This window comes from Phalacrocorax carbo, chromosome 18, assembly GCF_963921805.1.
Source record: "Phalacrocorax carbo chromosome 18, bPhaCar2.1, whole genome shotgun sequence".
NCBI classification, from domain to species: Eukaryota; Metazoa; Chordata; class Aves; order Suliformes; family Phalacrocoracidae; genus Phalacrocorax; species Phalacrocorax carbo.
The window spans coordinates 4,703,838-4,729,634 of record NC_087530.1 but is presented as its reverse complement, the minus strand read 5'-3'; the positions used below and the strand labels follow the sequence as shown (position 1 = coordinate 4,729,634).

The following is a 25,797-nucleotide window of genomic DNA, read 5'->3' as shown; positions in this document are numbered from 1 at the left end:
CTGTTTTCCCCATTTTTTTTTTGCTGAAGATGAAACTCACAACCGAGCCTGTTGGTCATAAATAACGGCTCGTAAGTAATAAAGTGGGTCATAAATAATACATGAGACTTATACAAATCCCCTGCCAGGTTGCTAATTCTCATTATTTTAGGTCAAATCTGATAATACATGTGTTTCTTAAAGCCCCAACTCCTACAGTCACTTCTCTTGCTCTTGCATCTGTAAAGTGGAGCTGAAAACACGTGTTGGAGGCGCTGCACTTGTCAGTGCAGCCTCTGAACCCGGGAGGTGATTCAGTGTTGGGCTTTAATGATCATGCACAGGAATGGACACCCTCTGTACACCCCCTTTACCTCACGGCTCACACCTATCAGCTGGATGGAACCCAATATTTTAATCAATGCATCTTACCTGCATATATCTAATCTGAAGCATGCAGAAATACAAGAAACCAATTAGCATTACACACTTGCAACAAACCTTAAAAAAATAATCCAGTATTTAGATGAATATGTGGGTGCTTATATTAAAAATAAAACTCTTTGCACAGGGAAGGGGAGGAAAGGGAATCAGAGCCCTCGAGTCCATCACTGCTCAGCAGTGTCCAGGTCAACACAGAACACTGTTGAAAGGACAGTGAAAAACTGCCAGCTCCACTGCCCCTAATCCTGCACTACCCGGCTGTGGGGCACCACACGGTGGGAGCTTTCCCCCGTTTTCCCCTTTTATGCAAGGAATTCCTACCCAAACCTTCCCAAGGGGCAGTTCTTGGGCCAGCTGGCTTCTGCAACTGATGGCAACACAATAAAAACACTGAAGGCCAACGAGCTGTGCTGACTCCGGCATTGCTACCGATGGCCATAAACAGCTCCAAGCACTTTGCCAGAATCAGCAGGAATATTTTGTGCCTGACAGCTTGATCCAGGTGAGTTTTTGGTGTGCAAGGAACTCCTCAGGCTGCAGACAAGGTGTGTAGGGATGGAATGCCTCAACCACCATCATCATGGTCTTCCCACCACTTGCAGGCAAGCCCGGGAGAGGTGAGAAATCGGAGCGCGGGCATCACTGCCCCACAGCTCGGCTTGTTTGCCGGGCTCCATGGGGTGAAGCCCTGCCTTCCCAGCCCCACGCCCTGCTCCAGGGTTTAATGGATCAGTGAACTTGTCCATTGATCCTGCTTTGTTACGGGGAGGCATGTACCGTTTGCAGCTAGGAGACAGTAATTAGAGTCTGAACAAAGCCTGCGGGTGGCAGATATCAGAGGATGAGAGAAAATTTGGAAGGTCACACGCCGGCGGAAAGGTCCTTTCCAGCTCTGCATCAGCAGAAGCCAGGGCAGCCAGTCTCCTGGGCGCTGGGGACACAGGTAGCAATGGTGGCTGTGAGCACCTCTGGGGAGATGCAAGGGCCATCAACACCTTCTGGGCTCATCCATGGAGCGTGATATATACACCAGAGCCCTTGGAGTTAATGCAAGTCCCTCGTGAGGCTGTGCCTGCTGCACAGCTGGGTTCCCCCATCATCAAAAGGCTTTTAGAGATGGTGAATGGGGTTGGCTCCTTGTCCCTAAAGCCACAGCGGTCCCTGCTGCCCCAGAAAGCCCCACTGTAAACGTCTGACACCCAGGCAGGAGCGGCAGCAGGCACAAACAAGCACTGGATCCTCCACACACAGATCTGTCAGCGCTTGGCCCGATCTAAAAATACCCATGGCAGACACGGCACATCTGGCTGATGGAGCAGGCAGAGCTGCCGCGCTCCCCTCTCCCCAGAAAGGGCTGAAGTGACACACGCTGCCTTGGCTCAGCAGCAAATTACTATTTTTAGCTTATCTTTTAAGGCTTATTAGCTCTTCCTTCCCCTTCCTCCTCCCCAAACTCCTTCAGATGACATGATGGGCTGGGAAACTCCTTGGAGAACCCCCTCTGGGCCAGCACCATCCCAGCTTGGCTTATTTTTACCTCTCACGAGGCAGCTCGGTTTCGAGGAGTGATGCAAAGCAATTCCCTTCCCAGCAGCATCACCCGTCATTGGCGGATACTTATTTATTTAATTGAATTCCCTCCCTTCCCCTCCCATCAAGGTGTAGCTTTAAAAATGCATATAAATTGTTACCATGGGCTGCTGAACTTCCACTCTGATGATATCTTCATAGATATCATCGCCTTCATCTTCACAGGGGACGCAGTCATAAATATCCTCCCCCAGATCATGTTCGCTGGAACGAGAAGCAGAGCAATTTAGCGACAGCGAAGAGGGCACGTTCGCTGTCACTTGATCAGGCAAACCAACAACCGCTCGCACCAAAGAGGGAGGATAATCACGACAATAAGAAAACTCCCGTGGCCCACAGCACTGACATCCTCAGTCCACACTCCCCGTTTGCATCAGGAGTCGGTACCCGCTGCACATCCTCCCGCTCGCTGGAGGCTGGAAAAGGCGAAAACGCTGCTTGACACGAGTGGGGATCGCAGCCAAGAAGCCGCCCCGAGCCCCGTGCCAGGCGCGCCTGCGATGCCCAGCCTGCCACGCTCTGCCAGCTCTGCCCCTGCAGAGCCTGTGCTCAGCGCTAATCGGCCCAGCCGCGACAGCCCCGCCGGCCAAGCGCCCCAGTGGGACCATCTGAGCCGCCGCACGCGACCGGGTCCAGCTCCACCGGCCGCCGAAGATACCTGCATCCTCCTGTTCGTCTCCTGCCTCTGCTCTTTAGGACAAGGAGCTGCTCTTGTGCCAGTGACTTTAACCATAAAGCAGTAAGCGGATGCTAAGTAATCATTCGATGGCTCCGTGCAGTAGGCAGAAGCACCCACCCGAGCCCGGCCTCGCTGCGCTGACCCCCTGGGCTGGGCAGGGACCTGCAGTAACGCCCCGACCAGCCGCGGGCAGAGCTCAGCCCGGCCCAGGCAGCTGCCTCCAGCGACAGCCCCGCACTCCCTCCCGCCATGGGCATCACGTCCAGGTTTAAAAGCTCTGGATCCAGTTTCACTGGGTGATGCGCCGACTCCCACAAAGCACAATCCCTGTCCTGATGGGCAACTGGGTGATTTTTAACCTAACATTTCCCGGAGGAGGGGGAGACTCTCCTGATCACCCTAAGGCAATCCCGCCAGATGCTCAGCTCGGTGGTGCTCAGCCCCGACACTGAGCAGAAGGCAGTAATAATATTTACATCGGAGATAAACTAAGCAGCAAAAAAAGCCACATTTTCAGAACAGCCCATGTCACTTAGGAGATGCCCCTGCAAGCACAGGCTTTAAAGGCATCACCAAGATGTAGCGCCCAACTTGTATTTAAAGGTCATGGCGTTAGGTAATTGCCATCTGAGCCTTTAAAACTCCCCCAGGGGCTCCTAAGTCTTAGAATACTTTTGGAAATTCAACCTACAATAAATAGCAATTAACGATAATAATTTTAGTGCTTAGATCTACAGGTGCTGATTGCTAATGGCTCCTACTGAAGTCAACCCCGTGGGATCAGGACAGTGTGAAATGCTGAAATATCAAACAGCATTCGCATATTTTACGAGCTGTCTCTTTCAACAGGGGTATTAATTACATACAAATATATTTAGGTGTAAAACTGCTCAAACTGTAGCGCTTGGCATCGCTATATTACACAGCACGGAGCAGCAGAGCACATCTGTTTGCAAAACTGGGCTTTAATTCTTTTCTAAATGCAGTTCTTTCTATTTTTAAAAACAGATTTATTTAATAAAAGTTTGGGAATTTTAAATAAATACACTGGCATGATATATCCATCCCATTCTTCCAGAATGATGCATTGCAGCTGCTGTAATAATGCCCACTAATAGCTGGTGATCCATCTTCCCCTTCCCAAGCGTCGCCGTCACCGTTATTATCTGTACCAATATTTATATTCTCAGCTCCGCTCCTCATCCAGAGCGAGTAACTCCTGGTTCCTGATTAATCTTCCCTTCCCGCCCGCACCTTTCGGATTGCTGGCTGTCTCTCCATACATCATTTCCCTGGCTCAAGGGTCGTTAAGAAACGTACGGTTGGGTTAACGGCGGCAGCGTGAGCCCGGCTGGGTGTGACGCGACCACGGCGAGGGCTGCGGCGATGCTGCTGCCGGAGCAGAGCCCGCTTTGCGCGACGGCTGCTCATCCCCAGCCGCGCGAGCGCTCGGCAGCTGCTGCGGGCTCTGTACAGGAGGAGACGGCAGCATCTTCTGGCTGGTGCACCAGAGGCCGTGCCGCCATCCAGCGAGAGCTGGCCAGGCTGGAGAGCTGGGCCCAGGGGACCTCATGGAATCCAACAAGAGCAAGCACAAGGTGCTGCCCCTGGGGAGGAACAGCCCCCCGCACCAGCACAGGCTGGGGGGGCCCTGCTGGAGAGCGGCTCTGCTGAGAGGCCCTGGGGGTGCTGGGGGGCAGCGAGGGGACCCTGAGCCAGCACCGGGCCCTTGGGGCCAAGGGGGCCAGCGGTGCCCTGGGGGGCATGGAAAGGCGTGTGGGCAGCAGGGCGAGGGAGGTTCTCCTCCCCCTCTGCTCTGCCCCAGTGAGGCCACACCTGCAGGGCTGTGGCCAGTTCTGGGCCCCCCAGTTCAAGAACGATGTGGAACTCCTTGAGCAAGGCCAGCGCAGAGCTGCCAAGGGGATCAGGGGCTGGAGCATCTCCCTGATGAGGAAAGGCTGAGAGACCTGGGCTTGTTCAGCCTGGAGAAGAGAAGGCTGAGGGGGATCTCAACAATGCTTATAAATATCTGAAGGGTGGGTGTCAGGAGGATGGGACTGGGCTCTTCTCAGCGGTGCCCAACGCCAGGCCAAGGGGCCATGGGCACAAGCTGGAACACGGGAAGTTCCCCCTGAACATGAGGACAAACCCCTTCCCTGTGCGGGTGCCAGAGCAGGGGCACAGGCTGCCCAGAGAGGCTGTGGGGTCCCTTCCCTGGAGACTTCACCCCCCGCCTGGACGCGGCCCTGTGCCCCTGCTCTGGGGGTGCCTGCTCAAGGTCCCTTCCAACCCCCACCATTCTGTGATTCTGTGATCCTGAGGTATCCCTGGGAAGCCCTGCATCCTGAGCATCACCTGGAACCTGCTTCCCATGTACACAAGCACAACCAGGTGCCAAATATCCAAGCCTCAGACCCCAGCATTGCCCACCCCCAGCCTGCTGCTCCACAGGGACCCCAGCCTAGACAAGACCCCCCTTTTCTCCCCCACCGAGGTGCCACGAGCTCCAGACCATGGCCTGACACACACCAGGGTGTCACCATGAGAAACCCAGGTGACAGCACGGGATGCTGAAGGGGTTTTGCTAAATCACGGGCTGCCTGGACTGAGCCTGGAGAAGGACAGGCACCCCACAGACCTGGCCCAGCCTGGCCCTACCCAGAGTTCCTTTGGGCCACCAGGAAAGGGGCAGAAACACCTACTGAGGGCAAACACAGCATATTTCCCACAGAACTGGAAAGAGCCATCTGCCACAAACACTGCGCCCATCACGGGGAGCCACATCCTGACAGCGCCTCGCCGCCCTCGTTGCTCTAACCAAGGGCCAAGCCCCTGTCGCTCCGCTCGTTCCTGCTCCTCAACACCACTGCAAGCCCTTCCCACCTCCATTTTCTGGCCTGAGGCAAAAAAACAGGATGACTCCCTTGTCCTGGGGCCATCTGGAAAGCCACCTCCATTTCAGAGCTCAGGGGAGAGGCACTAGAAATGCTCAAACCCGATAGCTGTGGCAGTATTAAAACAACGATACCTTTGTCCGATGGACCCTTATTTATTAAAGCCCATCCCTAGTACATCTCTGAGAAACACCAGAGGCTGTCACTTTTATGGAGAGCAGTAAAACATGAAAATTAGCCTCCCCCGGAGCAGCCCATGAGCGGCTGAGCTTTGCCGGTGTATGTATGGCTGTCGATACCGCTGCTTTGCACGTACTGATTTGCATCGGTCTCCACAATTTGTCTGTCGGAGTCGAAAACACACACCCTCCCATCATTAAAAAAAGAGAACAGGTATCAGGATGATTTTAGCCAGTAGCAACCTAAGAACACACTAAATTCTAAATGCCATAAGGGGAGGGAAAGCGGGGCAGGCATTTTCCGTGTTTAGCACAGTTCCCTGCTGTGGGAGGCAATAAATTCAGCATCCCAAGCATGTCACGCGTAGACTGAACAACTTGAGCAAGGAAGGCCAGATCCTCACCTCATTCTTCACAAAGAAAAGCAATTTACTCCTTCAATAAAAGCAGCAGAGTCCACTAGTTACCTGCGGGTATCAGAGCCTACGATCTTCTGCCTGGATTAGGAGACTCATTGACAGCTCTAGGTTTAGGAAAGGGACTTTATCCACCCATCAGAGTTAACGCCAGCATTTGCAATTACTGTTATTAGAACGGATGTAACCAGCTTTGGGCTGGCAGCATCTTGCCTAGCCGGGAAAGCTCATTCAAAGCAAAAAGAATAAAGCTTTTCATATCTAAGGTGATTTCAGGCAAAAACAATGCTTTTGGCTGAGCTCTTCCTTGCCAGCAATGGCTGCTTTGTACAAATGCCCTCCCAAGCAGGCAGCAGCCATGCCAAGGAGCAGCTCCCGTAACAGAGGGACCGATGCCAGGCTGCTGCCTTGGAGTAAGGGACAAACAGGGACATGGAAGGAGCCGGCTCGGGAAGGACATGGTCCCTCGTGACCCCTGGGTGCCACCTCCCCAGATAGGATGCCAAAGTTGAGTTAATTTGAAGAAGAACCTCACTGCTGTGGGCGAAGGCATTGGTCCCACTGGTCCCACCACTGGGAACCAGCCCTCTGGAGCTCAGCCCTGGGCCAAAACAGAGAGCACAGTCCGCATATGGGCTTTGGGAGAAGATGAGCTCTGGACTGGGCTGCCCACACCAGGGGACGGGTGCACATGGCCCATGACGTCCCAGTAAATACTCTGCAGCAGGTCCACTACGCTAAAGGAATGCTGCACATCACATTTGCAGTGGCACCATGGATGAGGAGGGTAAGGGGGGAAAGCTCTGAGAGTCTTGAGAGCCACTGAAGGACCTCTTCATCCATAAAAGCTGCTCCAGGAAGTTGATGAGTTTGTACCAGCCTCAAGAATTCAAGGATGAGCCCAAGCCAGGCCCTCAGGGCAAACCCACCACGCCAAAGCCCTGGTGCCAAAGCCCTGTCCAAACCACGGCACTGCTTTTGCTCTGCTGATGAACAAGCCAGAACCACCAGGAAGAGCAAAAGGAAGAGGAGGAGGAGAGAGAAGGAGCTAAAATAAGCCAACCAAAAGACAAACCCAGACTTCCAGCCCTGTGGCCGAGGTTAAGAGCCAGAAGACCTCAGATCCACCGCCGGGTCCAGGCTGGAAGTGCATTTGCAGGGTCCCTGAGACAGCTGCCCAGCAGCTGCGAGGCTCCAGTTCGCCCCAGTAATCCTCCACTTTCTCATTCTTACTCTGCACTTACAGCTATAAATAGACAGTTCATCTGATCAACCCCCTCATTCACAGTCTCTGTCAGATGAGGACAAGCAGAGTCCTATATTTGCAGCACATCTGGCAGGCTTAGAGGGTGAAGGAGTGCAAGATGTGCAGTCACTGGACTCGAGATCTTGCAGGGTTTTAATTAGCCAGATTGTACTTGGACGGAGACACGTGTCTGGAAATAGCAAGAGAAGCCTTTTGCCATCTATTCTACTCAGGTCTTACGTTCCCCATTCTAAGTGGAACGTTATAATCCCAAGAATGAACCTCACACAGTTATAGCAACTAACATGATCCTAGAAATGGCACAAGTAGGACATGTAAAAATCTTTACTGGTGACAAAGAAGAAAAGACATTTACAAGTGCTATGGCTCGAGTGCCGTGTACCATGGAGCCATTTATTTAACTGGCTGGCGAGCGTGGTTTTTCCAACACAGGAAAAATAATGAGAAAAGTGGCAGCTAACTTATCATCTCACCTTGGCTCTTCTATTCATTACTTTTCTTAATGCACTTGCGAAATTCTGCTGATCACATCACTATTTTGGAAGGTACGAGGAGGCAATGCTGGTGACAGCAATGAAAGAAGTAGGACAAACTTCAGCAAGAAGCTCTTGGCAGGAGACAGGTTGTTGGCAGAGTCTGTACCCAAACGAATCGCATCGCTTGAGAAATTGAGGCCAGGCAGGAGATCGTCGGCAACGCCCTTTCTCTGCGATGAAAGGTTTGGAAACAACATCGCTATCCCCAGTACTTTTGTTGGGGATAAATCCCCAGCAAGCTGTGGCTTGAAACAAGACTGGGGGACACCGACCTGCTGGACAAGTCCCCTTGGGGCACACGCCGGCCCCAGCACAGGGTTTGGTGGGGAGCTGCTTTGCTTAGAACACTTTCTTTGTCCTTTTTGCAACACTACAACTTCTCCCCTCAAAGCAATTGGCTTTGAAAGGAAAAAAGGAGGTAAAAGTGATGCAAATTAAATATTTCATGTCAAGTCATTCACAGCACTTCTGCCTGACTCTGAATTCCTCAAATAGCTACCAAACAACCCAAAACCCACCCTATGTGTAATCCACCCGAGCCTGCCGGGCTCTGCGCCAGCGTAGAGGGACAGCGCTGTGAAGCAGAGATGGTTCATGATAAAGAAGGTTCTGGTGCTGTAAAGAGGATCAGGATTAATTGCTCTCGTAAATTTAATGAGACAAAATAACTGGAGAAAGCTTAAGTGGCAGCAGAGAAAATTTTGGTTAAATATTATGTAGAACTTCAGAAGTACCAGAATGGTTTGGGGCATCTCAAAACAGCCATCAAGAGAGATGGAAAAGCGGTTGGCAGGGAAGATGCTCAGCAGTAAGGTGGATAACTGCCTACTGCTGTCAGTGCCCAGCAGCCGTAGCGGTGTGGGAGGCGGCAGCTCACACCCTGCAGACCCACAGGAGCTCCAGCAGGACAAGGGTCGCTTTAATTTTTGGGGACAGGCTCCAGCAAACGAGCCCATGTGTTGCCATTGCAAAGCCCTGCTCATTTCCTGGGCCAACTCCCCAAAACCCGGCTGCTGCTCGAGGGTCTGGCACTACGGCACGCGGAAATAAATCAGGCAGCAAAGGACAGACGCCCCTTTACTGCTCCTCCCAGTATCGATCAGGCACCATTTGCAGACCGGCCAGCCCTCGCCATCTGCCCGGGCTCTCTGCAGGCTGCCATCTGGCCGATGGTAAAGCAAACCAAGGGGCCGGCGGGCTGAGGACAGGGAATTTGAGAACTTTCTGGCTCCCCTGATACCCTTTTAGTTTCCCCTCCCCTTTCCATCACCAATTGTTCTTTTGTTTTTTGGGGGTTTTGCCTTTTTTTTTTTTTTTTTTTAAATAAATAGCTGTTTCCAGGCAATTATCTGCCTTGATCTGCCGGATGGCTGACCCAGTGGGTGCTGGGGAGCTGCATGCAGCCCAGCATAACCTCTGCGATACCCCAAAGGTGGAAGCACAATGAGTTCATCAAGGCATGAACATCCTTTATACACACCAGCACCCCGCGGCCACCCCGCGCTTGCACGCAGACAGCTTGTTTCTGCAGCGCACGTAAACGGCCCTCGTGGCGCTGCTATTGATCCGCTCCCAGCCCCGGCGCTGGCTTTTGTCCCCGGCTGCCGCCGCTCCTCCAGGTCAGGAAGGACCTCGCTGCCCCGCGGGATGAAGGTCCTCGCTCTTCAGAGCATCGTGGGGACAACGGAGACAAAGCCTGGTTCCTTCTGCTTCCCAAATCTGCACCTTCGTCACAAACATGTTTGTATTTTGAAAGCTTTGCAGAACAGGATTTCACCCAAAATCTCAACGGGGGACACACCAAACCACTCCGCTTATGTACTTAAGGTTGAAATGAAGCATTCTGACATTCTCAAAAAAAGCCACTTTTACCAGCCCCCAGAATGTCCTGTTAGAACCACCTCAATATTTATCCTGAGCTTTTAACCCAGCAGCACGACCAAAGAGAGCTCCCTTTGGGAGGCTCCCCTCTCCTGGGGGGTGACGTGGCGGTGCTGAGCCCACCGGGGCTGTCCCTCCTCACCTGCACCCCAGCCCTTCGAGGCCAGTGGGGACGGCAGGCTGGCCACTTGCAGCAGCACGTTTCATACAGACAGGACTGTGCATCCCTCCAAAATGATCCAAAGGGCAAAAATAATCACTCAGCTGCACAGATGTAGCAAGTTAACATGGAAAAAACACGCAGAGACGGAGGGGTGTTTCTCGCTACGGGGAGGATTTGCCACGCCTGCTTGTGCTGTTTGGTAGCAGTTCCTTCCATGCGTTGGGTCGCTTCACTGTTTGCTGTGAAAATCCTCTCCTCGCCTCCAGTAAAGCATTTTGGATGCACTCGGATCTTCCCAAGGCTGCTGGGTCATCAGCAATATTAAATGCAAAGATGCTGGATGGAGTGAATCATTCCTAGCTCATGAATGACACCCTTGTTCAGCTGTTTGGCGATCGGCAGCAGCTAAGAAAGAGCTTTCTCATGCGGCCCCGCGGTTTGCCAGCGCCCAGCGTCGGTGCCCAGTACGCACCATTGTGACCGGCAAATTTCCAATGAAAGTTTCCTTGTCAAGCACGGAGAGACGCTCCTTGTCAAAGGGAGAAAGAGAGACTATTGCTGACGTGTCTCCAGGCAGCGGGAGCAGCAACACTCATGCTAAGGGGCTCTCTGGGGCATTTCTGGGGTTTTACGGGTGAATCGCGTCTCCATTTCGTAGGCTGTGTTTCCGTGCACAACCTGGCTGCGCTGGGAGGGCAGATCTGGATGGAGGCATTTTTGCAATATCCCCATGCTGATCTACACGTGCCTTTCCCCAGTGGTCCCAACTAAAGATGTAAAGAAGAGGATTTTGCAAAGAATGGTGAAAAAAGGAAGGTTAAAAGTTGGAGACAATCAGGGACAGAATAGGGAAATCAATGAGAAATAAACCTCTAAGACATCTGAGCACGGGACTTGGGCATCTAAGACCCTCTCATGGAGGGACCAACTCGCAGCCATGAGCAAAGGTCCGTGGAACAGTTTGGGAAGCTTCCACCTGGACACCCTGCGGGAGCTGCACCGCCGGCAGCAGAGCAGCTAAAGCTGGGAGCCCATCTTCAACAGGAACACCCTGTGCCGAAACCCCGACTTCTAGGGGAGGGCTCCCATCCCCACCAGCGCTTGTGTGCGAGGTCACAAACTTTAGCACAAACCTTTCTCCAATTAAAAGCACACCCACGTGTGAGAATCAAGAATCTTAAACCCCAATATTAAAGGGATTTTGAGAAGTTTAGGAGAGGGGGGTGGGAAATGTTGTTCTTGAAAGGATCCCTTTATAAGTTAAAATTTTATTAAACTGTAGCTGCTGGGAGCAAACCGCGAGCAGGGGATTCCAGGGTACTCCATTCCCTTGACTAGTAATTTATGATTTACTTTTGTAATAACTGAAGCCATAAGGAACTCATTGGATTAAGGAGTCTTATTATTTATGTTGTGGAACAATAATATTTAACTGTATAAAGCCACATATCCACCCATACAGACTTTCCCTCCGTATGAAACAGACTGCACTTCATAAGTAAAACCCTGGCCCCGCTGAAGCCGATGGGAACGCTGCCATCGAATTCCGACAGAGCCCATGTTTCACCATATACGTTGTAGTTCAAGGTTGCTTAAAAGCCTGTTGTAACATCACCATGGGCAGCAAAACACAGACACCAGAGACCCAGATAAATCCAGACACAGAAACCCCGGCAGCATCACCCCGCATCCCACTGTGCCACCAGTGACAGGCACGACAGGTCCCCTGCGAGGGTCTGCCCTGGGGCTGGCTGGTGTGGTCCAAAAATCACTCACGGGGGATGTAGATCCATGTACCAGCACCCACGCAGCCCCAGAAATGCCATGGCGGGGTCCGGCGCTGAGTTAGCCATGGGCACCCCAGTCCCAGCAAGCGGCTCAGCTTCCGTCAGCTTGGAGGACGAATGACGTCCCGGGGTTTTGCAGCTAACGATGGGACGTAGCGGGCGGAGGGGCTCCCCGCGTATCTGGCCCCCCTTCACCTCCCACCGAGCCGCTCATAAACTCAACCCGATTAAAAGTGATGTCTCCCAGGGCTCTACATGGGAAAAGACGGACTATTGTCAGAGCACAAAAATCTCCTGGCAAGGCGATCAAAGCAGCCGGCCCGGCGCTCTGAGCCCCGCTGTCAAATTTTACCCGACTTCGCTGGAACTACATTGCAGCTTTTCCCTTTCTGTGTCCCCTCCCTGCGAGAAGGCGAGGCCACTTACTCCGCCAGCTCCTCCAAGCTCCGATATACATCGTCATCGTTTTCCGTGGTTTCCTCCGACGGGAAGGGCCTGGGGGAGGAGAGGAATGACAGCGTTATTGGTGTATCTCACCCCTCGCAGCAGATCCCCTGCAGCCCCAGCTGAACTCAGCCCTGCCTTGAGCGTCCTGTTGAGCAGAGGGTGTTTTGGAACAAAATATTCACTGCAAATACATTTTTTCCTGTTCAGGCATTACCTCCCAGGAGGACCTCATCTCCGCTGCTTCCCACAGGCAGCGCTGGCATGGCAGGACAAGAAACCAGGTGGTGAGACCGGTTCACCCCAGGGCACCATCTGAGCACCGAAGTGAGGAGCTCCATCGTCTAACAGCATCGTTCAGACCCGGTGTCTGAGCCGCCGCTCCCCGCTGTGCTGGTGCTGGCACAAGTGACTCAGTAGAGATCTAATTCAAGTCTCATGTAGGACTTGTTGAGACAGAGAAATACTCTCTCCTGCACCTGCGATGGAGCCTTTCTACCTGCGAGCCCCTGCCCCACTCGGCCGGGGCACGGCCAGGGCACACCGAGCTGATGCCCATCGGTGTCTCCCACCACTGCAAGTAGCTGATGCCACCAGAGTGAACGAGTCCTTACAAAACCTGGAATTCCTCATCTTAACAACTTTGTGATAGCTGAAAAAAGTTAAAACCCTGGGGATGAGGGAAAGGACACCAAAAGGGCAAAAGGAAGGGAGGAGAAAGCAGATTAAAAGAGAAAGGGAGGGAGTGGGGGGAAAGCAAGAATTCCTTGGCTCATTCTAAAGTAATAACCAAATAATGTATGAAGGAGATGAAAAATACTGCTTTAATTAAACCCAATGTATTATTGCTGGCACAGAGCCACGGTGGACTGTGGCTCTGCTGGGGCTGGATGCACCTTGCAACTACGGCTGCGTCGGGCTGGGGCTCCCTGCGCTCACAGCGAGCCTTGCTCCAGCCAGCCCAGAGCACAGGGAACACGGGCTGCAGCCCGTGGGCACCGCAGCGGAGGCAGCCGGGGGTCCCCAGGCCACGAGCCACACGGGACGGGATGCTGATGCTGGGGGGGAGGAAAACGGGATACACGTGAACTTTTAACTGCCCCCAAGAGCAATTTCCTCCTCTTCCCTCCCACCCTCCCTGTCTCATGATAGATTGCCTCTCCTGAAAGATTTAATACGTGGCCTGGCTAGCCCCCGAATTTGCTATTTTTGCATCCTGTCTCTAGCACTAATTTGCCTTCCCTCCTCTGCTCTACTTCACCCTTCCTTTGGTTAGCGGCTTCAGACCAAGTGTTTTGAAATACTGCTCAAATCTGCAGCAAGTTCAATTAAAACCACGACCAGCTGGTGAGCCCAGGAGGGAAATGAGCCACGGTGACCCCAGCCACAGCGCAGGACAATTTCATGCAGAGGCTGCCGTGCCTCTGCTTGAGTCGCAAACCCGCAGGAACCACGGAGCACCCAAGGCTGGCAAAGTCTAACCATGCCCACGTGCAAAGCGGCAACGCGGGAGGGAGGAGAGCGATGGGAGGGCGGAGAGCGATGGGTGGGGAGAGCAGCTGGGGCTGTGCCTGCTCTCACGGTCTCATTGCAAGGCAGGTGCCATTGGGCGATCGTCCCAACGCCCCAACATCTGGCACAAACAGCTGTCCACGCATTTTCGAGATGTGGGGGGAAGCCTGTTTTGGAGAGAAGCTTCAAAGCATAAAGTGAGAGACCAGGAGGCACCCAGGATCGTTACAAAACGTGCATGGCTGCATGCATTTTCTCTCCACTGCTGTCCCCTGGGGATTAGTGCCGAACACAAAAGCGGTGTGAAGCACAGACAAAAAAGCCACCAGCTCCTCCTGCACGTGGCTGAGCCGATCATGGGAACCGGTCTTGGAGTTCAGCCCCGATGGGCGAGGGGGTACGGCAGCCGCTGCCGCAGGGCTACACCGTCCCGCACAGCTCCGGCAAGAAAGGAGAAATCAGAGGTGACCTCTGTTTAAACACCACTTGTTAAAAATAATAGTAATAAAAAAAAATCCACCACAGGGCACAACCTCCTTTCTTTTACATGCATCTTCTGCTCTTAATCTCCAACTATTTCCTTCTCCAGTGCTCACCATGCCAGAAAGAAAGAAGTAAAAGAGGCATAAAGAATATTAAAATCGCAAGCACATATTTCCAGCCATAAATGTGGGCTTGAGGTGCAATCAGTTCCTGTGATAAACCCCCCGCCACGTAAGACAAGGAGACTGCAAAGAGAGAAAAATATTTTCTAATGAGAGTTTCACGGAGACGGCACCTCCATCAGCCCTCCTAACTTCACCTTGACCGTCGGTAAAGCACCAGAGTGAAAGTCAGGGCAGGGGAGGAATTAATAACCTGTATCTCTGCAATAGCAGTTAATCGCTAAATAAGGATGCACAGAATGCAATTAGAAGGAAAGTCACACTGAGGAGAGGATTACTAAATGGACCATCTAAAATCTGGAGCTGAAGAATGGCTTTTTAGATAAAGCCTTGGGTTTGCTCTTTGTTCTTGCCTCTCTCCCCAGCTGTCCATGCCTCAAGCAGCTCCGAGAGGCTCCCTGCGCCCCCGCGTCACCGCTGCGGGAGCAGAGCTGCCATCGACCCGCAGCTCCTCTCCCTGTCTCCAAAACAGGGTGCCGGCCCCCAGACTGCAGGACAAGTCACCCAGGGCTGGGACCGTGCCACGGTCCTTGCTCTTCCCCTAAAGCCTTACGTGCAAGGACACAATTTAATTGAGCTCTACTAATTATGTCCATTATTTAAAGTATCTCCCTACTTTTGGCTTAAGTTCCCTTATATATCCATTTACATTATTTTTTCTTTGCTGAACACAGGAAAAATGAATCCTCCAGCAATGAGCTGGTGAGGATGAACCTCCAGCAGCCAGCTACAGAAAAACACATCAAACATTTTTCTACCTAGATTCGCACCGGCACCAGGGATCAGGGCGGTGCTGGCAGGAGGCGCGGGGTGAACTGCCCACCCCCATCAACTACTGCCCACCCAGCCCTGTCCCATCAATTATTGCCTGTGTTGCTGGTTTTGCCGCTTCCCATCAGATCACCTTCGTGGCTCCCCACCGCAGGCCAGGCTCCTCTCAGGGCAATGTTTTCCACTTGAGCTGGCTGCAGAAACAGATTTGATGTGGTGGGGAGAAGCAGGGGCGGGGAGAGCCCTGCTCTTGCTGCTGCTCCACCAGACCCACGTCAAGGCAACTCTAAGAAAAGCCAACTGGGTGAGCTTTTAACCCACTGTTTCTCACTGGGGTTTCTCTTGTGCACATCCAGGTCCAGGACAGGACTTGCATGTAGACGCCTTCATGCAGATTATCAACTTAGCCCCAGCCATGCAGGGAGAAGCATCTCCATCTGCTTGGGCGATGGTGCTGCACGTGTTCCAGCCACGAGCTCCCCAAGAGCAACCGCATAGTTTGGGACCAGTTCGGGTGCCATTATTTTTTTAAAAAAGAGCAGAAACATTGGAAGTCAAGGGGTGCAGAAGCTACTGATTCCCTGGGAAATTCTTACAGATCTCCAGGTGCATTGCAACTTCATACATAGTATTAAACGCTACAGCTGGGAATGCCCAACAAGTAAAGTATTCTGAGTCCACTGAAACCCATCGGGTTTGCAGAGATCCCAGTTCTTTTAAATTCATTTGAAAATGTCTCTTATTTGATATCTTTAGTTAAGCACCAGACTTTGTTATTTACTCCACCATCATGAAAAACCACCTGCTGAGCCATTTATCCTCCCAGCCCGCGCCTGGGCTGCAGCAAGCCCGATCCCGCTCAGATGAACAGCAAAAGCCCGAGAAACATCAAACACTGCTAAAACAGGCTCTTAAGAGATAATAAACCTCCCAGAGTAGGCTTCTTCACAGACAAACCCCACCGCATTCAACAGCATCGCTTCCAGAGATCAGAGAGAACCAAAGTAGGATCGATCTGATGCGTTTGGTTTAGAGCCTAAAAGAGAAGGAAAGACCAAGTAATTTGTTATGGAGTTTAGAGTGAGCTTCTCCTCTTGAGGACAAGGCTTACAGCAGATGATCGTTTTCGACATGCGATGCAAAGCAACCCCTTGATCTTACAAAACATTGAGGCTGCTTTCAGGGTTGAGAGCTTGCATATGCACAGCAGGCTGCGCCCTGCAAATGCAATGCGCTCTCACACGGAAAGGCAGGAGCAGTCCGCGGCCAGAGCACATCACACGGGGCGACAATCCATTCCTCTTTCACGAGGCACCTAATGCAAAAGCCCTCCCCTGCCCTCAGCGGTCACTCGGGTTACCCCATGATCCATCCCACGCCGTATCCTCATCAGCCGCCCCCGTGTGCTCCCCTGCAATAATCCTCTCGGTGGGGAGAAGTCGCAGCTCGCTGTGCCGCCTGGCTGCTCTCTCCTCTGAATTATTTAAAGGGAAGAGCCAGGTAGGCTGCAATTCTAACAGCAATAAGCAGGAAGATTTATTTATTTATGAACATATTTCAGCATCTGGGTGCCTCGTCCTAGCAACTTAAGCCAGCTGTCCACCTCTGCGGTACCATCACAGAGGATACAGAGGGTCAGGGATGGCTCAGCTTGAGTCTGACCATTTTGTACAGTAGCATCTTAGCATCAAATCCATGTGTGACAGAGCAGGGAGGATCCGACATGACTTATTTTCTATTTTCCCTGTCTCCATTCTGATTTCTTGGGGTCAAACACCAGCCCTGGGAACAGAAAGCCTGGTGAGAAGCAGGTAGGGTGGAAATGTCCCACTCACTGCCCTTGCCCCAAGGAGCAGTCCCCATCCGAGGCCGCTCTCGGAGGAGACCATCCGTCAGGCTGATCTGCAAGGTTTTCATGACTTGTGTGAACACCCACAGGAGACTAAAGGAGGTGGCTCAACCCTTGCCAGGAGCGGGACTCCAGCCTCCCCATGCCACCATGCCAATCTCCCCTCCTTTCTTAAGTCCAGGGATCACACTTCAGTGTTTTAAAAAGCAGGCGGATTATGTGACACCTGTGAAACCTGAGCTGCTCCCATCTGCTGCCCCTTCTGCGAGGGATTTCTTGATAAATGGCAAGGACCAGAGCCTCAAGCTGGTGCAAAGGAGCTTCTACAGCTCTGCTAGGATGGACAGGGCTGGGCTGAGTCTTCCTGGTTCAGAATCTGGCAGAAAAACATTTCCATAGCATGGTGCCTACAGACTGTAATTACACCTTGCCGTAACTCACGAAACCCATGGCTGGGTGTACAGATCCTCCGACAAGCCCATTTTGAAGAAAGCAGGGTGGCAAATAGAAAGAAAACCCACGGGAGCCTGCGATTTCCCCAAGATTCTGGGCTTCAGACTGTGCTTTCCGTATGAGTTTGGGTGGGGGTTTAGCAGCCGGCTTCAGCTCCTGTGCTTCCAGATGAGTCCATCTGTCCCACTGCTGAGGTTTAACGCTGCTTCAATCCCAAAATTGCTTCTCCAGGGGAAGCAATCTGACCTGGGCTGTTCATAGCACATCATTTTCATAGCTCCAACCTTCCCCTCTTTTTCTGCAGGATGGCAAGCCACTCCCTGGGCATGGGGTCCCCCATCAGCCATCAGTTGTGGCACCCCGGAGCGGTAGCGGGTCCCCCGTGCACGCCGTCGTGCCTTCATGAGCACAGCACTCCTGGAGCCGTCCAAAGCAAACCACGTGCCTTTGCAAGACATTTACACGCAACTGAAAATGCCTTCATCATTGGCTTCAGTGGGATTAGGCAGATTAAAGTGGCATTTAATTTACTGATGTACCAAGAGGTGGCTGTGAGCTGACCTGGGGCGAGCAAAGAGGTGACCTGGAGGTGCTTCTCCAGCCCCGCTCTCGACCCGGGCAGCACCGCCGAGCTTTGGTTCCCATCTGTGAAATGGGAACAAGTGTCAGGGAATGATTTTGGCAAAGTACTGCGAGATGGATGAAAACCATGCTATGAATGCCCAAGAGCCATTTTTATAAAGCAGAATGGAATCAATTCTCTCCCTGCAGAACAAGAGACATCGGAGCATACCAAAAGCTGCTGAATTTAATTAAAATCATACTATTGTGTTACATTACTCATCTCTGGAAAGAAGCACCTCATGCCGTGCCAGATTTTAGACATGTCCTCTGAAAAATTATTATTTGCTTTTATTTGTGGTCTGGAACTTGCAAAATTCTCACAAGATTAATTCTGATAGAAATTCAGTGGGGAAACAGCAAGCTACATCATCAGATAACACAAAGATGATGATTTTGCAGAAGAGCACTTACAGCATTTAGCACAGTGCACTGCACAGTGCCCAAGGGTTAGCTGCATACCCTGCTTTATCTTTAGCTCAAATCTGAACCAACTATTTCTGGAGACTATGAGACAAGAAAATAACAGCTCGTATAACTTTATGTTTCAACACATTATCGCATTTTTAAAAAATTCTCATGTACCAATGCTTTGCTCAAGAAGGCGGGATGATTTTCTCCTCACTTCAGCTCCACATTGATGATAACAGATGGATAAAATCAAAAGGGGAATCCAGAAACATCTTTCTCAAAAATAAAGGGAAAAAAACCCCAAAACTCTCTGGGGTAACAGCACAACCAATCACTAGGAAACAATTTCGCCCAGGTCTCTGACTCAGAAGAAAACTAGATTTGAAAATGACGTGGCTAAAAATCAACGGCAAGCGCAGTGAGGAGGGACATCGTCAGCCCTCCCTCCCGGTGGGACATCCTCGTGGCCCTGGTAACACCAGCAACGCACAGGCAGCAGGTCGGGGAGGAGGGAGGATGCCCTCGCAGCTCAGACACCGGCTTGAAACCGCAGCAGTGCCCTGCCAAGCCCACCGCAGGGGCAGGTGGGCTGCGCCCACCGCAGGGGCAGCCGGCCAGAGCCCTCGCCCCGGCCAGCCAACGCGACTAACTCAAGCTCAGGGCAGGCTCGCTCCGGGCAGAGGGCACCCATCAGCCGGGGAGCATCCGAACAGACCACAGCCAGGACGTAAACACCTGGGACGCACCCCACGGTATTTAACAACACCCCTGCAAGGCTCTGCCCCAGTGAGGCCACATCTGGGGTGCTGTGTCCAGTTCTGGGCCCCCCAGTTCAAGAAGGAGAGGGAACTGCTGGAGCAAGGCCAGGGGAGAGCTATGGAGGTGGTCAGGGGCTGGAGCATCTCCCTTAGGAGGAAAGGCTGAGGGACCTGGGCTTGTTCAGCCTGGAGAAGAGAAGGCTGAGGGGGGCATTTCATAAATACCTATAAATACCTGAAGGGCAGGTGTCAGGGCGTTGGGCCGGGCTCTTTTCAGCGGTGCCCAACGCCAGGCCAAGGGGCCACGGGCACAAGCTGGAACACGGCAAGTTCCCCCTGAACATGAGGACAAACCCCTTCCCTGTGCGGGTGCCAGAGCAGGGGCACAGGCTGCCCAGAGAGGCTGTGGGGTCCCTTCCCTGGAGACATTCACACCCCGCCTGGACGCGGCCCTGTGCCCCTGCTCTGGGGGTGCCTGCTCCAGCAGGGGTGGGACGGGGTGAGCTCCAGAGGTGCCTCCCAACCCCCGCCACTCAGGATACTGCAATTGCCCAACTCTGGAAAACACTCTGTTAAAACAAAAACCTTGAAACTTCCTGTGTTTTAACTTGTAGCAAAGCAGCACAAGGAAATCTTTTAGCAGTCTGAGGAGCAGTTTCTCTTCTGCACCTGAGCAGCCGCGGCCCCTGTGAAACACATGCCAATAAAAACAAATACCTACCTAAACGCGTATTTCTGCCTGCTTCCAGAGCAGCCCCAGCGCTGCTGGCTGTTTGCACGAGAGCACCACCAGCACGTCCCAGCCAAGCGGGGTCCTACCGTGCAACGTAAACCAGATCTAAACAGACCACCTGGGCTGAGCAGCGCTTTCTGCGGCCTTTTCATTCCTTGTGGACGTGTGCTTCCCCTCTCCAGTGAGGCGCAGAGAGACGTGGTTTGTCCCAGAGCACCTGAGTACCCCTCTCCCCGGGCACAGCCCACAGCAGTGCCGCCAGCCCTGAGCCCCCCTGTCCCCAGCACTGGGAGCCCCCCACCTCCAAGCCCCCCGTTTTGGACCAGCCGAGCCTGAAGCGCGTCTCCATACCTGGGGCAAGGACTGCGTTTCAGAGAGACCTTTGATTTGTGAACCTATGCACTGACCCTGCCCAGGAAAGAAAGCTGTTTCTGCCTCGCTGTTGCACCCAAAGGTGAGATGGTGCGAGGGTGGCCAGTGATACAGCAGGGAGCCCCGAGGGAAGCACTACACGGGCAACGTGGATGAGCAACGGCAAGGCAGGTGCACCCCAGAAACCAGCAAGCCCCACACGTGCCTATTAAGCAGAGCTGTGCATATCAGAACTGTATCTTCATTATGCAAAGCTGCTGGTGGGGAGGGGGTGAGAGAAACTGCCTTTGCTTTTATTAGCAGATGCTTACAGGGTGACCTCAGCATCTCCCAAGCCTACAAAGCAGCCGCACAGGAAAACATGTCAATGATATTTTTCAGACTCTCTTAGGAGCAAGTCTGTGAGGATACATACATGCCAAAATAAATGTGTTAAAAACGTTCTTAGCTGGAAAGGAACTGCTTTTAGCCAAGGGTCCTGCTTATTAACAAAGGAAGAAGCTTTACGGTCACTCCTGAGAGGGTTTGTTCATGTCACAGGAAACCATCTCCACTCGACCCCCCGCTTTGAGGTCTGTGGCTGAACCTCTGTGCATTTGTGCTGGTCAGGAGTGGTGGCCAGTCCCCGGACTGGTCCTAGTTCCAGACTCCCTGGAGCACAGGAGAGCACTGCACAGCAACCGCATGCACTTCCAGACACAGATTCCTTCCACAGCCTTCTCCATCCATTTTATAGCAACAGTTAAAGCACGTACAATGGATACACAACGGCAGTAAAAAAAAATAATGGGCAGAGTGCAATTACAGAGAGAGTATTGGCAATGAATAAAACAGCCCTTGTAAAACCAACCTTACAGGAGAAGGCCCATAACTACCTCCTCACCAGAAGACACTTGAGGACTTAATCGTTAGTGACTTTAATTGCTTGCCATTTTCACACACGGCTGGATCTGCCTCCTGTGTCGCGCTACCATCCCCAGGGGCGGGGGAGCAGAGATCAAATTTGATCAGTATAAAGCCTCCATCACGACGGAGAATCTTTGCAAACCCTATAAAAGATTTCCCCTTCTCTCCTCTCCTCCAGGACAGCAAGGCGAACATCTCCTTGATAGCTACGCTAGGGCTTGTGCTGTCCTGTCTTTTGCAAGAAGTGGGTTTTGCTGGTAGGATCACAAAGTCTCCTCCACAAGGTCACCCCAACTGCAAAGGTAAGGGTACCCCCACACCGTAGCGGGGCTCAGTCAGATGGGGTTAAAGTCATGAAACTCGGTCAAAACTGTAGGTTTAATCCTGAACTGGTGGATGAAGCATGGAGGAGTTTCTGGATCAACCACAGCCGAGCAGTGAACGACACACACGGGGAGCAGAGACGTGCACAGAGATGTGCAGGGGCTCACGGCTGTCCACGCAGCTCCAGCTCCGTTTGCCCCCCTCTCCTGCAGGCAGGGAGGGCACCGCTGTGCTGAGGAACACGGCTCGCTCAGCACAGTGATATTACAACCCCGAGACCGGTGCAGGCGGGATGCTTGTGACCCTCCCTTCCCATCCCTCCTCCCTTTCACCCACACACACATCCTGATATTATTGGCAAGCCGTTAAGTACAGAAACTCCAAGGATGATAATGCTGCAAACCTCATTTTGAGCACGTCAGTCTGTTTTAATAGTTTACCTGGGCAAAGCTGCGCAACACTGAACCTCATCAGCAAAGCACAGGGTCTGCAGGCAAAGCAGGGTGGTAGGAAAGTGTCCTCTGGGTTAAATCCCTACCAATGAGACGGCTTCAACTCGACCTGGACGCAGCTCCAACCTGGGCTAATCCCAGTTGTTGAGCTTCCCTCCTCCCAGCTCACCATTTGCGTTGCAGAGATGGGCAAAACGGGAGACACGATGGCCTGGACGGTGGTCTGCACTCAACGGAGTGCCGGTGGGCACCCCGGCCCGACACCCATCCAGCACCGATGCGCAGGGGGGCGGAGGGCACCCAGGGGCTCAGGCGAGCATCAGGACCGGTGCCAGCCCGTCCCACGAGGGTTCCTCTCCTCTACTGACATGCCCAGCCTCCTTTAAGCAAAACAGCAAATCCCAGCTCCTAATGTATGGGACTTTCACGGGACTCGAAGGCATCTAAAGCATTGTCACCTCTCGCCTAGATGAAACCTGCCCGGCAGGCAGCGGGCAGCTCCCGGCCAAGGGCTTGCCCTCCACTGCCAGCAAATCTGCTCTGTCACCTCAAGGCACGTCATGTGCAGAGGTTCAACGCCAAGAGAATCAGCATTTTGGCTTCTATTTGTTAATTTGTTTAAATGCAAGGTAAACCTCAGCCCAGGGCGATGGGCTGGCCTCGCTGTGTTTGCCTGGAGGTAAAACTAATGTCACTTATTCTTCCAACAAGCCTGGGCTGGCCACTGACCCGAGGGGGACCTGCCTTGGCCCCCAGGCTGGGAAAAACACAACCATCCCCTTCTCCTTCCCCTCACCGCCCGGCCAAAGCACCGCCACTTCTCCCGCAGGAGAAAACCTCCTCTTGACAAATAGGATTCACCCCGCCTCCCCGTTTGCAAATGTTTTTAAATCTATTTTATTAACTGCAACGCCTTCTGAAGAAAGTCACTGAGAGGTTCAGTTCATATATAAAGGATTTACTTAGATTAAGGGCCTCAGTAAAAGGCCTTTGAACACGCTAACTCCTTCCCGTTTTCAGATGGTTTCACTGTGCGCACATTAAAAATGCATGCAGGCAGCATGAGCCAATATTCCTTAACCTCCTGCTTTGCTTGCAAAACTCTGCTTCCAGGAAAAACATATATCTCGGGGAGATGAAAAAACACACGCCCCCTCCGCTCACAGCTCGCCTTCAGCCGGCGGAGCTCGCTCGCACAAGGTGCACGCCGGCCGGAGCCCGGAGGATGCCGGGATGAACCGTGGGCAATGGAGGAGAGCCAGGGCTGCAGCAGGAAAGTCTTAAGGAAAAAAAAAAAAAAGCTTTAAGAAATAAAAGCATCCTGGTTTATTGGGACCTGCAGCAAGAAGACCTCTTGTTCCCCTGAGTTTGCTCAAGAAAACTTGGAAAGGGAATGAAAACTCATGCTCCAGAGCACAGGAGAACCTTTGCACAATACCGCCGTACAACCACCCTGCTCCTGTCTGCTACAAAATCCTCCCACCGAACCTGGAAGCTCAGAGCCAGCTACCCTGAGAAACGGGGTAATGGACTTATTGGGCCGCGAGTCAGGTCTGCCGCGGAAACTCCTGGCGTCCTGGCTGTAAAATAAAGGCTCCTTGTTCAGAGACAGCCACGGATGGGCAAGGAGCACGCTGGTAACTCCCTGCGGCTGCTGCCAGTCCTCCGGACAGATGGAGGAGAGGGTAAGAAACAGTAACAATTAAAAATACCCTACTCTCCTCAGATGATGGGCAATGCTACACAGCGAGGTTCTTTCCTTTGTCCCCGCATACAGCCCTGTAAAACGATGCATGGATGAAAACCCCAGGAAAAAGGCATTATCACATTACTGCAGAACCTGTGCTCCCAAACGAGATCAAACGGCAGCGCTGCCGAAGGCTGCCTGCGCCCACGCGAGCAGGCAGGTCTCGTCTCCCAACGAGCCAGGTGAACAAAGGCATTCCTCACCTCCCCGTTTCTGAGAGGGGAAAATCAGACCTAGAAAACTAAGGGATTTGCCCGGGACCATGTACAGCACCTGGGGCAGAGCCAAGATCTGAACGTAGTTTCACGCATTCGCTTCCCCTTTAGCATGTGTCTTTATCCACGAAACCACCTTCCCTCTGAATGCCTTAAATTAAAGTCAGAAAACGTGTCTTTTTTTCCTAGGAGGCACCAATAAGCCTCTTATCATCGAGGGTCTTGCTAGGCACGGGGACACTATCCAAAAAGCAGCCCAGTGTGGCGGCGGCGGTCCTTACAACTACACACTTTTATAATTAGTGGAGAAACATCGTCTGTGCTGTTTGCACAAACAGCCTTGTGCAAGAGAGAAACCTATTTCTGCAATCGTTAGAGGCCGTCGCCCGCTAGGAGGGAAGTCAGCGATGCTGGAGGGTGACGCTGTTTTCTGCAGGTCTTCTGAAACCTGCAACCGGGGCTAGATCAGAGCAGGAGGAGGACAGACACAGCGCGGGCTGTAGCTACAGCTGCAATAGATTAAGCCCAGCCTTAGCAGTGTGCTGCAAACAAAACATCGCATTCAAGATCATTTTTTGTTGTGTTTTGCTGCTTGTAGCTTGTTCCTTGGAAGAAACACTCTGTCATCTCAACATAGCAATCCTGATAGCTATCTGATTTACTCTGTGAGACACAGTTTCTCTGGCAAGGTTCATGTATCCAGAAATTATTAGACAGAAAGACTATTTTTTCTTCACTGAATAGCATACAAGACTGATTTTTATTTTTCTACCCTACATGCCATGAGACTTATTTAAGGACAAGTGCTAGGCTTGGCGATTTATTTAATTCTTAATTTGTGTGACCCTGAAGTCTTAGACCCCAAACTAGGGGTTGGAGCAGAGCCACGGTCATGCTACGGGGCTGAAGACCATACACTCCATAAACCATCCTAAATGCACTGCATTTACCATGTTTTTAAACACTGTGCCTAAGCCAACAAGACTCTACCCATTTATGTCAACGGCAGCATCTTCACTGGGGGGGGGAAGGTAGGGACCCTAATCATCGCAGGGGACCCCAGTGAGCTGAGGGGCAGCGGTGGCTGACGTGGCCAGGCCCTTCAGGGAGCCAGAGCTGCTGAATTAATCCCACAGATTAAATTAATTCATCTGAGATTAGCTTCTGTCATGAAGGCTTTTGTGATGGTGCAGCAAGAAATAATCTAATTAAAAGGACAAAACGTGCAGCAATGGACAAAGCGAGGGCTCCCTGACTGCAGGGGACAGCAGTGACGAGAAGGGACACCCCTGGGGGGATATTTTCCAGCTAACCAGAGCAACAGCATTTTCTGTTCTTGCAGAGCTGGCACTAGGGAGGAGGAGCAGGGTTAATACGCAGGAAAACAGAGTTAGAAGCAAAGACCCGCTAAGCTTTGTGCTATTCTTGCGTGATTATGGTGCCAAAGGCTTCCAAGATAAGGGATTTTACTGGGAACCATAAATTCTGGTTGTAAAATGAGTGAGAAAAAGCCGCATATCCACAAGAAGAGCAAAGCCTCCCTGCTCCTGGCTCCCAGCTATCCCCCAACCCGCCCATCCCTGGCAGCCGGAGACCTCAACAGAAACACCAGTGATTGAGCCAAAGCCTTCCCAGAGGCCGGCCGGCTCCTCCATCCTCTGAGCTGACACCAGGACCTCCCTGCCAGGGCAAGGGCCTTGCCAGGGGTGACACACTGCGTCCTCTTCCAGCCATGCCCCCAGACTCAAA

At 52.4% G+C, this 25,797-nt stretch overlaps 1 protein-coding gene across 3 annotated transcripts in view; it reads right to left on the bottom strand.

The window, feature by feature from the left end:
- Positions 1-25,797, bottom strand: part of VAV2 (vav guanine nucleotide exchange factor 2) — a 153,981-nt gene that overhangs the window by 26,991 nt on the left and 101,193 nt on the right. For all 3 annotated transcript variants that reach the window (XM_064468486.1, XM_064468484.1, XM_064468485.1), the window contains 2 exons: positions 12,242-12,310; positions 2,115-2,217 (listed from right to left, as the gene is read on the bottom strand). In XM_064468486.1, coding sequence (XP_064324556.1) covers positions 2,115-2,217; positions 12,242-12,310 — 172 coding nt within the window. The remainder of the gene's footprint in view (positions 1-2,114; positions 2,218-12,241; positions 12,311-25,797) is intronic.